This window comes from Dreissena polymorpha, chromosome 2 (assembly GCF_020536995.1).
Source record: "Dreissena polymorpha isolate Duluth1 chromosome 2, UMN_Dpol_1.0, whole genome shotgun sequence".
In the NCBI taxonomy this organism is placed as follows: Eukaryota; Metazoa; Mollusca; class Bivalvia; order Myida; family Dreissenidae; genus Dreissena; species Dreissena polymorpha.
Window position 1 is genome coordinate 47273568 of NC_068356.1, and position 16070 is coordinate 47289637.

At 33.9% G+C, this 16070-nt stretch overlaps 1 protein-coding gene across 1 annotated transcript; it reads left to right on the forward strand.

Annotated features, from left to right (window-relative positions):
- The first annotated feature begins 3926 nt into the window (after window positions 1–3926).
- Window positions 3927–15628, forward strand: LOC127869710 (uncharacterized). Its single transcript, XM_052412365.1, has 6 exons — window positions 3927–4330; window positions 4916–5045; window positions 5773–5912; window positions 6353–6784; window positions 8396–8608; window positions 8914–15628. Exons 1-6 carry the CDS (start codon window positions 4064–4066, stop codon window positions 9544–9546), a joined length of 1815 nt encoding a protein of 604 aa, XP_052268325.1. The 5' UTR covers window positions 3927–4063; the 3' UTR covers window positions 9547–15628.
- The last annotated feature ends 442 nt before the right edge of the window (window positions 15629–16070 follow it).

Consider the following 16070-nt stretch of genomic DNA (forward strand, 5'->3'; position numbering starts at 1 on the left):
GCATGTTTTTATTTCCCTATGTTTACTTTTGTTATTCCGACGCATGTGTATTTATGTTTTCCTTTTTCCGTGTATTTGGCTGTGAGCTGTAAATGCTATAGTAAAGTCGTGTATACAGTTTCTGTTTTGTTCTATTAAAGTTAGAAGACATGTTATTATTTGTAATGCAGTGATTATTCAGTAATTGATTACAAAATCAGGCAAACAATGAATTGTCAGTGCATAAGCCATTTTAGGGAATATGATCTCTAAAGATGTTTATAGAATATATGCAACAATAAAATAGTATAAGCTTTACAAAGATACTTTACATGATACTTTTGTTTCATATTGATATTAATGTGAATTTTCAGTTAAGATGTTAACTCACGCACATTAAATGCAAAATAATATATAACTTAGTAATATAGATGTGTATTAAAAATTAAACATGCTTATGATGCTGTAGTTATAATACTTGTTGTTGGCAAATAAGCTTAATATCTAGTGAGTTAGTCGTGTGAATAAATCAAATTTAACCGAAGTAATCTTAGAATTTGTCAGATCCATATTAAACTATAAACTTACAAATAATTTGTAAAAAAATAACCTAATTATTTATATTAATTCTAATTACTTATTATATTCTCTTTACCACTTTTATGAAAAACATTTCATGGTTTTGATAGTTATAAAACCCTCGTCAGGGATTCAAACTGATGAAAATTTTGTGGTTATTGTTCATGAAACGCTCCATTTTAGCAAGAGATGTGAGTCAAACTACAACTATTATTTTTATTCAACTACCTCTGTTGTTGAAGCTACAACTATCCTCACTACTACTACTACTACTACTTCTGCTTCATAAACAATTTGACTGTTCAAAAGTGTCATTTAAATGTATGTATGATATATCATGTATATTGTACATTATGTGTTATTGTTCCATGATAGTTGAAACTGGTCAGCGTGAGAAGGTGACATCCTCAAGATCAGTAGTGTCCGATGATGACAAGCAGAAAATTATTCTTGAACTACAGTTGGCTTTTTCGCAGATGACTGGAATAAACATGAGTGTTCTTAATCGAAAGGATCCAAACATATTATTAGAAGAAAACTTGTTCGATCTGGCTTATCATGAACTTGAACTTAACATTCTATTCCTATTCAACCTACTTAGTGCCCTAATTGGCAACAGTGGTAACAAAAATGCTACATTTGTGATGATATACATACGGAATATTACGCTAGTCAATTGTTCCAAGAGTTTGTATTCAGTCGAGTGGCTTGTGTGATGACGTATTACACAAAAGGCGGAGCCTCGAGTGTGATGCGAAATTACACAAGCCACGAGACTGAATACAAACTCTTGGAACAATTGACTAGCGTAATATTCCTTTTATTATATACACAACTAACGAAAACAGTTAACAATTGTATTTTTGCTTTAACAAAACTGACAAAACAATGACTTCAACGGTACGCCATAGTTTATTTAAGACGCGTATGAATTCAGTTTATGTAAATTACCGTGTAAACATTTGAACCGGGAAAACACATGATTCCGACACGCTTACCTTAATGACATCGTTAATCCAATGTTTATAACAACTAAGTTGATAACTTTGATTCGATGTTTATAACAAAAGCGTTAAAACGATATGCACTTCCACTTCAATTCTTCCATGTCTCTATCGAAACTTATTTTAAACCACACTATCTTATTGTATTCCAATCGAAATTTATATTGATGCATGATAAACACACACTCTGAAAAACCTTCTGCATTCGTTCGTTTTAAACAAATAGTTTACTGTTAAAAAACACCACGTCCGACTGTCCTTAAATCCCAGAGAGTTTAAAAAAAACTATTGTATTTCGTCACAGAAATGACGTCACACGATGTACTACGTAATATATTGCGTAATATGGGGGGGTACCTATTTTCGGTGCGCGTTATGTGACGTCATTAAAAGGATCGAAGAAAGTAGTCCGGCTAGTATAGTAATACGGAATTGGAAACGGCGAGTAGCGTAATGCGAGATTTTTATTTCAACGATTGATACAACCTGTATTGTGTTAAAAGCATTAAACAGGTATATAATAAAGTATGATTCTCAACAGCCGTAACAGAAAGATTTCAGCAATACAACGAATAATGGCAATTCTTGCTGTATGATGTCATGCTGACAACAAGGTATTATTGACTTTTGTATCAGCTGCAACATTTGACTGTCAGTTTCTTTTTCATAGCTCTTGTAATTTATGTATTTTAATCTCTATGAACTTCTGTCTCTCCGTCTTGTTTGTCGGTATACATGTACACAAAGGCTTCTCCTTTTTTCCAACCACAGCACTCAAATGTGCAGGCATTGGTTCTCATAAAATGAAGTTAAACGCATTTAATCCTAATATCTTATAAAAGTTAGAATCCCTTTTTATGCCCCCTTCTTCAAAGAAGAGGGTGTATATTGTTTTTGGCCTGTCTGTCCGTCTGTCATTGTATGTGTTTGTCCCAAAACTTTTACCTTGGTTAAAGTTTTGCAATAACAAGGTTAAAGTTTTGCAATTACTTTTGCATTATTCAAGATAGCAATTTGATATTTGGCATGCATGTGTATCTCATGGAGCTGCACATTTTGAGTGGTGAATGGTCAAGGTCTTCCTTCAAGGTCGAAGGTCAAATATATGACTTCAAAGCGGCGCAGTAGGGGGCATTGTGTTTCTTACAAACACATTTCTTGTTAAATGAGAAATTCTTAAATAATAGGAATGAAAATATACAATTAAAGCAAAATAACTGCTCTCAAGTATTCACCTACTAGTCCTATCTTTACTTTACTACTCGCCTAAAGGTATGTCCACATAATGCTATGGTTAAAGTTAATGTGCAATATTGCACTATCACTCTTTCTGCTGCAGATATTAAAATGAAACTTTAAACATATATGGGTGAATTATGTGAGGTCCGTGACTAAATTTGATTACTTTGACCTGGCATTTAGTAGAAATATGCATCTGTTTGTGCTTAGAAAATTCTGGTTTATGTTTGAATGCAATGCCTCCATTTCTCTTTATCTGCTACAGATATTGAAATAAAACCTGACACATGTATTCAGTGTCTTTATGAGAATACACTGCCGAGAATGTATAACAGTGGCCAGCTTTTTTGCAGGATGATTCCCCTTTTTGTTCTTATTTAAGTCTGGAAAAGTTGTGTGTGTTAGATAAAATTTAGATTACGTTTTGTATAAAACAAGTATAAAAGAACAAAAGAAAGTCTGAAAATTGTCACCGCGACAGAGAAAACAGTTCGAGCCATCCAATAATTAGACCCTCTTAAATTCGAGCCAAACAAAAGAAATTAAAAAAATATATATATAGCAAGAAAAAATTGGTACTTCGAGGAGACTTTTAGCCTACCTTAAATTTGAGTCAAGCAAGCTCGAGTTATCAGGTTTTGACTGTATCTCTGTTGCTACTACAGATATTGAATTGAAACTTTATTAATGAATTTGGAATCATCACTTGAGGTCACAGTCCAAGGCTCATACTTCTTATCTGTATTTAAGCAGAATAATGCTCCTTTTTGTACCAGTACTCTTGTTTGTGTGAAACAACTCCTATATCTACAATATGAATTCTACAGATATTCAACTTCAAGTATGTCTGTATGGGCTTAATATTAGGTTACTTTACAGAAAACAATATAGCCCATGGGAAGTAATGTCTTGAGACAGCTCTTGTTTCTTGATGAATCTGTCAGTATGCTATTTGTAGAAGATATTATACATATGTGTGTGAAAATGTGCATAATATGTATTGTCTTTATTTGTGTCTATCTTATACGTATAATATTGAATATTAATGCAGTATGGTCCAAATACATGTAATGTTCTTTTTAAGCTCCTGAGCAGGTTGAACAAATTGCATATAACAACATCAGCTCAAAGCAAAGCAAATATTGTTGCTGAATGTTCTGAGACATGTAAAAAAAAGTTTGATAAAAACAATCCACGATGGAAAGGACGGAAAGTTGAATGGAGACAATGTGGACATTTTTGTTCAAACTAATGATATAAAAATGCAGAATAAGTCAAGGGATTATCACTTATTTGCAAGTGATTTTACCCCATACAGAATTACTGAAAACGATTTCAATGAGAATGACTATCTCGTGAGCTATCTTAAGGAGACTAGGAATACTGAAATATGTGTGGACAAATTCCAACCAGATATCAACATGTTTATAGAGAACATAAAAATCTTGATAGCCAGGCAACTGATAGAACACCCAGATTTCAAATGGATGGAATTAGTTGTACCAAAACACACAGATTTCCTTCTGAAGGTATTCTGCAATTTTACTTTTCAATTAAAATGAAACCTTAATTCTACCGTTTGCATATATGATCATTCCCTAGGTCTATAGCAAAATTGAAAAAACATAAATTGCATGCTTTTAAACGTTAAGAAGACATCCAAATTAGAATGGACATCATTATGTGGATTTGTTTAAATGTATATATGTTATATATGTAATACCATGCCTATGCTTGTAAGTATAATGGGCACTTGCTAAAGATTTGTATCTGTGATTATTTTCATTTTGTTTTTTAATTTGTTTAATGCATGCATGACCAATCGACCATGGTTTCATTGTTTATGCTTTCTTTAATCCATTCATATATTCAGTTTTGTGGTAAGGTCAATGTATTGACGGTAAGGTCAATTCAAAAGATGCATTATTTGTACATGTTTTTTTTAAATAAATTGGTGAACATCAAAAATACAACAGGGAAAATCGCAAAAAAATGAATTGTGTATATAAACGTTTTTTTTTCCAAGATTGGGGTCTTGCCAGTAATCCAAGTTCACGATATTGTCTTTACAGAATAATGTTCTGTGTTGGAAAACAAGTGCATGTTTTTTTTAGGAGATAATGTCAAAGAAAACAACTTCATTTGGATTGCCTGTTATGTTGAAGAATGAAAGTAAATATGAAGACTGTGTGCAAATCATGGATGGATATGAGAAATATCTTCAAGAATGGTTTACAAAGGCTGGTAGATATAAGTATGCTTGCATCTTTAATAGTTTAAATATTACTTGTAGTTTTAAGTCTATACACACTTATTCAGTGTGTTATACTTTCATAAGTTGTTCACAAATTAACTAAATAATACTTAAATAGAACAAGATCAGTTACAATTTGAAAATACGAAAGGGGCAATAGGGGACTCAAAATGTCCTTTATTATGCCTGAAGTTACTAATCACAATAATAGTGGAGGTATATTGCTTTGACGCTGTACTTCCATCGGTTTGTAGACTGTTAATTTCCGCATGAGATATAACACTTTGAACTACAACCATTCATATTGGTATGCTGGCTTCTTTGTATAAGCCTATCAAATGTAAGGTCAACACTTCAATGTTCAAGGTCACAAAAAGAATATGATATGACACTTAAGGTAAAAAGTCGATTTGAATACCCTGAACACCCATATAATTAAACTCATAGCAGACTTACAACTAAGATAAAACACTACAAGGAGATTAAACACTGTAATGTCTTTATGCATATATTGATGGTTTATTTATAAATCTAGAGGAGTGCCATCATTCATATTTGAGGGAGGACATTAGTGTTTTACAGATTGTTTACCATAGTATCTCAAACACAGTCTTCAATCATTTAATAAACTTCATGTGAAGATGAGTAATATATTAAATGCGCATTTTTGTAAAAAAAAATAATTTGCGGATGACCTGGCTAGCCTTATGGTTCTAGTGGGTGGTGACCAGCTAACAAGAGTGCGACTGGATGGGGCAAAGAGCTTGCAACTTCGTGCACATACCAAGGAAGAACGATTTGAAAACCCATGCCCTGTTGTGGTTGAGATGTTTCATAGGCAGATGGATTTTCTCCACGTGAGTATACATATCATAATAAGAAGAGGAATGGGAACAGCAAGGCTAGTAAAGGCCATTGATGTTTTTAACATATGTGATTAAAAATCCTTACTATTATCCTTACTATCCTAACTATATTAAGGGTATTAATTTCCAATAATCAAATTCAATTCATGAATACTTATTTTTAAAATCAACGTTTTTTGTGTTCAGAACTTAATAATTGTTTACAATTATTGGACAATTATCTATATTGTTTACTTTATGCCTTATGAAAATGCCAGTTTTCTTAGCTGTTATAAAGAAAAAAAATATAAAAATATTAAAGTTGTTCCTCTGTTAAAATTCCAAAAAATTGTCATTTTCTTCAGAAGTATAATTTTTTGTCTATGTATGAACGTACTAATTAATATGTAACATAATAATTGTAGAAAACCGTCTTGAAGTTTTTTTAAAAGTCATCTGGTCGAGACGTTGGGACCCTGTATAACCTTAAAACACACATTCAAAGGACAAATGTGAATGGCAATGTTAAAATTCGTTTTAAGGTAACACAATATTACGCTAGTCAATTGTTCCAAGAGTTTGTATTCAGTCGAGTGGCTTGTGTGATGACGTTTCACACGAGAGGCGGAGCCTCGAGTGTGATGCGAAATAGCACAAGCCATTCAGAGGTAATGGCTTCAGCAGCATGGGGCCTGTTTCCTTTTCCTTTTTGCTTCAGTTCCTTTCTTTTGGAAGCCAAAACCTTTCGAGAAGTTTCAAACTCTCTGTCATCCAAAATGCTGTGGGAATATTTATTTTCCCTTAAATATCTGGAAAAAATCACATTTAAACAATTTCTTTTATTTTTTAAACTTGACCCATGTACAGAATTATTTGATTTTTTTTAAACTGGATATGATTTGAAAATTATGAGCATTATTTACATTTTGTTCGAGATATTATTTTTTCTTAAACCGTTAATATCATTGTGCGGTTTATATTCAATTTACATATTGTTTTGGTTAATAACTTTTATACATTTATTTGCCACTTAATTAAATTTTATTTTCATAGATGTGTGTAATAACCAATCAGGTTAACATAACAACTATAAAGCATAATTACACAGCTATAACATTTCATGCTGTTTAAATATTTTAATTTAATCACTTTATGTTGGATGTAGTAAATTAACTCAACAGCAAGGTCGACATGTTTTAATGTTTTATGGATAGGGTGTCCGTCTAGCCACTGGGAGGTGAAGGGTTCGATCACCATCGTGCAAGCGTTCTTAAGATCTCTCACAAAGACACATAGTAATGGTTCTAAGCCCAGAAAATGGACTCGAGAGTGTTTATATAAGCCTTAGGCTTTCGATGGACTCAAGCTTAAATATATAGGTTAAAACTATCTCTACAGCAGTGAGTAATACAGTACTACAACAACATTGCATGATCATCACTGAAATACTATTTCGATTCAATGTTGATTGTTTATACACTGAGCACTTTATTCTACTATGTTTTTGGTGTATCAATATGGATTTCTTTTACAAACCGGTCAATGCATCGATGGTAGCTTGTGAGTGTGTCAGGCTCATACATGGACCCGTCGGCTTTACGGATGGACAGGAGGAATGAACCTATGTAGTTGTCAAGTTCAGTGATGATGTCACAGACAGATCTTGTTTCATTGCGTGGTGGTTCTGATAGCCAGCGTTGGAAATGGCGCATACATAATTCAGTTTTGCGGTTAGTGTTCACATTTTTCATACTTTGAACAAAATTTGTCTTTTCATCTTCTGTTACATGTACAAATGTTGGTTGTTTACGTGTTTCACCTTGAGCATGACTATTTAAATTCATCTGTTTCATTTGATTTCTTTGGTCTTGTGAACTTGTGAAATCTATATTTTGATGCAGATCAGACTTACTTTCATTGGGCAGCGGAACACCTGCTTCTAAAAGAGTGGACACTGCACTTGTTTCAGTATTTTTAGTGCTACTGACATTTTCATTCTCTCCAGAATTATGAACAGCCGTTTCAAATAGTTCATTTTCAAAAAAACTATCGTCAATTAAGTCAAATAAACCGATCGATGACCATTCCGCTATGTCCATGGTCGAAAATTCGGCCATATTTACTCTCTGGTCAAACTGCAGACGACGTATCTAATAATACTACACAGGGGGCTTTCCTATTTTCGCTACGCGTAGTGTGACGTCATTAAATGGGTCGAAGATTTAACAAAGGGGGTTTCCTATATTCGGTGCGCATACTGTGACGTCATTAAAAGGGTCAAAAAAAGTAGTCCGGCTTCTAAAAATAGTAGTATGGTAATACGGAATTGGAAACAGCGAGTAGCGTAATACGGGATTTTTTATTTCAACGATTGATACAACCTGTATTTTGTTAAAAGCGTTCAACAGGTATATAATAAAATTATTTATTAACATTACTTAGAATTAACATTGTTAATGCTTTTTTGTCTAATCATCTCTGAAATGTTTTCTTAGGCACACGAGGACTTTGTGCTTCTTGTTGGAAAGGCTTTTATACAAGAGGCAGCTGTGGAATACTTTGGTATGGAGTCATTTGACAGCACACCAACACGTAACATTCCAGAGGGCAATATTAGCCGCAGCCATCTTCCAAAACGGCTTCAGGAATTCAAGAAAGCAATGGACGGACTAATGAAACTGCTTTGTGCTCCATTAAGTTTTGATGAAGTAAGTTAACCAAATTGTAAACAGTTTTTTTATTGTAGCATATTGATAATATTTGTATTGTTCTTTTCCAACAAATAATTATTGAACATTTAAAATGAAATGCTCTTTGAAAGCAATGTTGCTCATGTTCCTGGAATTCATAAACAAATCGTTCAGGTTTTTAAACATTGAAAGGCATGGGAAAAAGTTATTTGTAGCTTTGATATCATAGATAAAAATAAAGTTTTATTATTCATCAAATTATTTAACAATATTGTTTAATGTGAGTTTCAAAATGCCACTAATTTGTGCCAATGAAATTGTAGGTGGAAAGCCAGAGTAAAGTGCCTGTATTAGTTTCGGGTCATCGCACGGAAGTGCTTGTTGAAAATGAGAACCTAACCATCAACGTTATACACAGGGGTCAGCTTTTGAAGATAAATGAGCCATTAAAAATGGTTCAGAATCAATCATGTGTGAAAATAATGGTTGGGGAAACCGCATTAGAGGGGTCTTTGGTGAAGGCAGATGAGTTCCAGAATTATGTACTAAATTTTCTGCAGCACTATTGTGTGCTACTTAACTTAAAAGATACTATTCGTGAGGGTGATATCTTTCGACTGAACAATATCTTGAAACTAGCAACGCCTTTCTTCTTCAATCATTCACCCATGTCTGAATGCATTGACTATGTACTAAAAACAGAAATCATTATGCCTCTAAAACTTGGAATGCAAGTGCGGACTTCTTCATTTGTAAATTTGAAGGGTAGACAAGCAAAAAATAAAGCAGCAGATATGGAGAAGGAAAATCAAGTTAAGGAAATAAAAGACTTCATACGTGGACTTGGATCAAACAAAACTGAGCAGGCTATCGTCAAAGTGACCGCCGCAGCTCCTGTAATTAAAGAAATAGTTAATAAATTAGATTGTTTATATAGACAGGACATCAGTGCATAAAAAACCTTCCGAAAATGATGATCTACTTATGACTGCAAAAGTCCTGCGGGAAGTAAGACCTTTCGTTAAGATTGATGGCAGGAAAGTAGATGAGAGTATTAGGATGAAAGCCGCAGTGTTCTGGACCTGAAAGGCAAACAAGTGACTTTCAATGAGCATGTATTAAACACAGCATTGAGGCTAAGAAGAGGTTTACCAATGCCTGAAGAAAATGAGGACGCTGAATAAGAAACTGCTGTTAAAGGCAAGGTCTTGACCAGTATGATGCATCCTACTTTTATTGGGTTTGTCAAACCGGAAAGTTTTTAAAAATTCATTTTACTGCTACTTTGCTTTTTAGCTCACCTGATTGCTCAGGTGAGCTTTTGTGTCCGGTCTTTGTCCGTCGTATGTCCGTCCGTCCGTCCGTCCGTTAACATTTGCTCGTAAACACTCTAGAGGCCACATTTCTTGTCCCATCTTCATGAAACTTGATCAGAAGCTTTGTCCCAATGAAATCTCGGCCGAGTTCGAAACTGTGTTGTGCTGGGTCAAAAACTAGGTCACGAGGTCAAATAAAGAAAAACCTTGTAAACACTGTAGAAGTCACATTTCATGCCCAATCTTCATGTAACTTTGTCAAAATATTTGTCTTAATGATATCTTGGTTGAGTTTAAAAGTGGTTCCGATCAGTTAAAAAACATGGCCGCCAGTGAGCGGGTCAGTTTTCCTTATTTGGCTATACAGTCCAGAGAATCATGCCACGAAAAGTGCTCATTCAGGCTGGCTTGGCTGAAGCATATTTACAGTTACCGCTGATGGGCCACATGTGGGCTGTGGTCAGTCTCTCAGCATGGTAGGGTAATTAGGGGCCATAAAACTGCCATACAACTGCACAGGACCGGTGTGGTTTCAAGTTGCTTCCAAGTACTGTTTAACCATGTATTCTAATAATTCTTCTTGTAATAAAAACCTTAAACAGTTTTGCATGTTTTCACGATATATGTTTAGACTGATAAGTTAATTAAAATACAGTAAAATATAAAATTTCAAGATATTTAAAATGCATGGAATATTTCAAAATTTAGAATTCATATTCATAAAAAATGGGTACATGTATGAACAATATGTACTGGAGTTATGACATTTGAGGCATTTTGCTTCATTATTAATTTCAAAATGTATTGTTTGCAATAAAAACATAACACAATATCCAGACAAAAATGTCACACAAGTTTATTCACAGATCAATGCAGTAATTAAGCTCACAGTGTGCATTGTTTTGCTAATCATGCTAAAAGGTCACATTTTAAGATATTTATTCGAAGTTAACACTGACATAACACTAATCTCTGGCAGTTAACTACATTTTTGACAAGGAACTGACAAAAATGCTCATTATCGACACAGTGCATCCTTCGATGTTGTATGCACGAGATTTTAAACATAAAATCTTATATCTATTCAATTTTAAAATATAAAGTTAAGTGACATGTTGAAAAATTTCTAAACACTACGAGTACAATAAAATGTACAAACAAGCAGAGTTAAAATTGTCCTCAATCATTTATAACTTAAGCTTTAGCTTAAATCTGTTCTAGACTCTCCAAAAGATACAACACTTTGTGTACAACGGAAAGCTCATTGAATGGCTCTTTAATAGTTTCTCAGGTTCTACTAAACATTAATCCTTTCTTATACCTATGAAAAGGTATAATCATGTATTGCTTTAAATGAGTCCTGAATAATATTGATAAAGACCACGTATATTCTATTTAAGAGATAATTTCCAGGCCAAGTAAACAACCTACACATTACACTATTACAGAGTTATAGTACTAAGCATCTTTAGTCCTTATGACGCCTTGAACGACTTTTCCAAAAATAAGTATACTCTGATCAGACAGCTCCTAAAGGACGTACTTGATTAGGTTAAACTATGTTTGCTAATGTATGAGCAAACAATGCTTGGCAAAAATATATGATGGCATAAATTATGCTACCTTTCATCTAATACACATTTTTGTTATTTTGTTGAGGTATACAAAACAAAAATTATTTGAATATTCGCATAGACAACTGAGAAAAATAAAAGTGGATCTGTAATGGTTATAATTTCAAATGTTTCAATTCACTTATCTTGATTTAAAATTAGAGTCTACTTTCTTTCATTGCATACTGTTGAACATACAAGACTATGTTACATTAATAATTTTTTCTCTCATAACTTACAATAATTATTTATTGTAAAAGGGGCCTTTTCACAGACTTTGGCAGGTTTGGAAGTTTGTCATTCAATGCTTTATATTGATAAATGTAAGCATCGTATATAAAAAGCTCCCGAAAATAATCAAGAATAACATTAAAAAAAGAAAAAAAAGATAACCCTCAGCAGGGCTTGAACCACTAACCCCTGGAGTTCTGGAGTAAAATGTCTACCACTAAGACATCTCGGCCATCCTTCCTGATACAATGTCGGATGTATTTTATACCTTATCTAAGCAATCCTCGTAGTTTTCAGATGTCCGTAGAAATGATTGTTGTTGAAAAAATTCAAACAATTGCCTCGCAATGTTTATTATGCAAAAGGTATAAAATCTCGATTTCCAACAATTTTTGCATGTGCTTCCACGAGTAGTGAATATAACACTGTGTAGCTGTTTAATACTAAAAACGCATAAGGTACCTCAAAAGTGAAGTTTGGGCATACCAGCCAACTTTTTATCAACTTTTATGGCCCCTAAATTACTCTAATCATGCTGGGAAGCTGACCGCAGCACACAATAATTGGTATCTTGCCATTATCTGTTACTGTAAATATGGTTAGAACTGACCAGCCTGAATGAGTGCTTTTCGTGGCATGATTCTCTGGACTGTATAGAGAAACCTTGTAAACACTCTAGAAGTCACCATTTTTGCCCAATCATCATGAAAGTTGGTCAAAACATTGGTTCAATTGATATCTCGGACGAGTTTGAAAATGGTCGAGATCGGTGAAAAACATGACTGCCAGTGGGCGGGGCATTTTTCTCTTAAGTATATAGTGGCAGTTTTCCCTCTTTGGCTTAAGAGAAACCTTGTAAACACTCTAGAAGGCACAATGTTTGCTCAATCATCATGAAAGTTGGTCAAAACATTGGTTTAATTGATATCTCGGACGAGTTTGAAAATGGTTGGGTTCGGATAAAAAACATGGCCGCCAGTGGGCGGGGCATTTTTCTCTATTTGTATATAGTGAAAACATGTGAACACAGTAGAAGTCACATTTTTTGCCCAAATTTCATGAAACTTGCTCAGAATATGTGTTTCCTTGATACGAGAGTTGAGTTCAAAAATGGTTCCGGTCAGTTGAATAACATGGCTGTTGGGAGGGGGGCAGTTTTCTCATTATGCCCCCCCCCCTTCTTTCGAAGAAGAGGGGGTATATTGTTTGCTCATGTCGGTCCGTCCGTCCACCAGATGGTTTCCGGATGATAACTCAAGAGCGCTTATGCCAAGGATCATGAAACTTCAAAGGTACATTGATCATAACTCGCAGATGACTCCCATTGATTTTCAGGTCACTAGGTCAAAGGTCAAGGTCACGATGACCCGAAATAGTAAAATGGTTTCCGGATGATAACTCAAGAACACTTATGCCTAGGATCATAAAACTTCAAAGATACATTGATCATGACTAGTAGATGACCCCTATCGATTTTCAGCTCACAAGGTCAAAGGTCAAGGTCACGGTGACCCAAAGCAGTAAAATGGTTTACGGATGATAACTCAAGAACGTTTATGCCTAGGATCATGAAACTTCATAGATAAATTGATCATGACTCGCAGATAACCCCTATTGATTTTCAGGTCACTAGGTCAAAGGTCAAGGTCACGATGACCCGAAATAGTAAAATGGTTTCCGGATGATAACTCAAGAACGCTTAGGCCTAGGATCATGAAACTTCATAGGTACATTGATCATAACTCATAGATGACCCTTATTGATTTTCAGGTCACTAGGTCAAAGGTCATGGTCACGATGACCCGAAATAGTAAAATGGTTTCCGGATGATAACTCAAGAACGCTTAGGCCTAGGATCATGAAACTTCAAAGGTACATTGATCATGACTCGTAGATGTCTCCTATCGATTTTCAGGTCACTAGGTCAAAGGTCAAGGTCACGGTGACCCGAAATAGTAAAATGGTTTCCAGATAATAACTCAAGAACGCTTATTCCTAGGATCATGAAACCTTTATAGGTACATTGATCGTGACTCGAAGATGACCCCTATTGATTTTCAGGTCACTAGGTCAAAGGTAAAGGTCACGATGACATGAAATACTAAAATGGTTTCTGGATGATAACTCAAGAATGCTTATGCCTAGGATCATGAAACTTTATATGTACAATGGTCATGACTCGCAGATGACCCCTATTGATGTTCAGGTCACTAGGTCAAGGTCACGGTGACCTGAAATAGTAAAATGGTTTCTGGATGATAACTCAAGAACGCTTATGCCTAGGTTCATGAAACTTCATAGGTATATTGATCATGACTCGCAGATGACTCCTATTGATTATCAGGTCACTAGGTCAAAGGTCAAGGTCACAGTGCCAAAAAACGTATTCACACAATGGCTGTCAAGGTCACGGTGACTCAACTTAGAAATATGGTTTCCGGATGATAACTCAAGAATGCTTACGCCTAGGATCATGAAACTTCATAGGTACATTGATCATGACTCGCAGATGAAATAATGATGAAACATGACCAGGATGTTTGTCTGGACAATATCTAGGTCATGTTCGACATTTGGTAAAGGTTGAATGAACCGACTCCTCTCATGTGAGCGAACTAAGGCCATCTTGGCCCTCTTGTTTACCTGAAATTAGGATACATGTATTCGTTTTGATGATATCTTACATATCATTAAGTAAATAATGTAGCAAAAGTGTTCTAGCTTCCAACATATTTATATTTATACTTACTTTTGTGTGTATATGAAACATGTAGCCAAACAAATTTGATCCCATGTTTAGTGCACCCAGGTTTGTAAGTTTTCCTGTGCTTGAATGGAAAACAAACACTTACCTGAACATTTTTGACAGAGTGTTAAATGAGTTAGTAAGTGTTTAATATCAGATAACTATTTTACCAACAATTGCCATGCATGAAGAAAAAAACATTCTCTCACAATAGTTTTGTAGTATTGACACTCCTATTGCTTCCAGTTTGTGTAAAAACAGGTTTCCACAGCAGCTTATGTTTTTTGAAATTTCTTCTTATTATGTTGCTTTGTGTCAGGGCCAACATCTTAATATATCTTAAACTGTGATTGTGTTGTTTGTCTTAAACATTAATGTTACTGTTGCTCTTTAAAGGTTCATATAATTTCTGATTGATACCATTCCATAATTTGAGTTTTAACAACAGTCTTTTATCACTTTTCGGTGTAGTGTAAATGCTTTGCCTGTAATACACTTAAATTCCAATATATCAATATCAATGAAAAATAGTTAAATTAATTATTTTACAAATGTTGAATAATTACTGGTTGGAAGGTTTCAAAAAAAGCATACAAAAGCATTGGATGGGCCTTAAAGATTGTTTATGTTGACATTCTTGTGAATGCATGAAGGCATTGTATTACATGTAGTCCTAAGAAGATTCTTAAAACAATGTTAATAGTACTGTACTGTGAATGCTTTGTATTAGTGTTATTTTATGTCTAAACAATAACATTCAACCGTCTCATTGTCTTATTCTATTGAATTCATAATTGGTATTGTAGCAACAAGGAATGCCATTTGTGAAGCTTTTATTTATTTTGCAAAAATAATTCTCTTTAATATTGTTTACCTGTATGATAAAGTACTTTATTCGAGATCATAAAAAATATAATCTAGTTCTTTACATATTTCTCCTCAAATGTGTTTTTTTAGTAAAAAGACTTGATCATATTTTGAGAGGCATATGAGTCATTTTGTTGGTTGGTTAGACAGTTCATACAAAAATGTTTAATGTTATGAAATTATCAAGCAAACAACTTTATGATTTCTCTAGCGATTTATTTGAAACCTCAAATAAATCATCACAATTGAATTGTTAAAAAACAAAACATGCTATTAATTGAAGTTGCAATAAGACATCAATTTTGGAACAACTGCTTTTTCAATTATCCGTTATATGCAGTTTTACTTAATGTATTTATTTAATTTTACAAATTATAAGTAAAATATATATAATTTGATTTTAATTTAAAAACTGATGTTAAATTGGATTTTAAAAAAGAATCAGTGTCCATCTGTGCATGAACACAGTTTAAAAATACAGTACAAAAGATACAAAATATTATTACTGTTAATGAGAAATGATGAAAATTTGTTTTTAACCAAACGGATAGGCATAATATTACAAATTCACATCTTCTGCATGAAAACGTTTTATTTGAGAAAGTGACCAAACTGGTATCCATTCCAAGTTTGATGTCTAATTCAAATTTTAAATAATACAGTGTTTAATGGACATTTTATACAGCTAGTCATTACAAATTTTATAA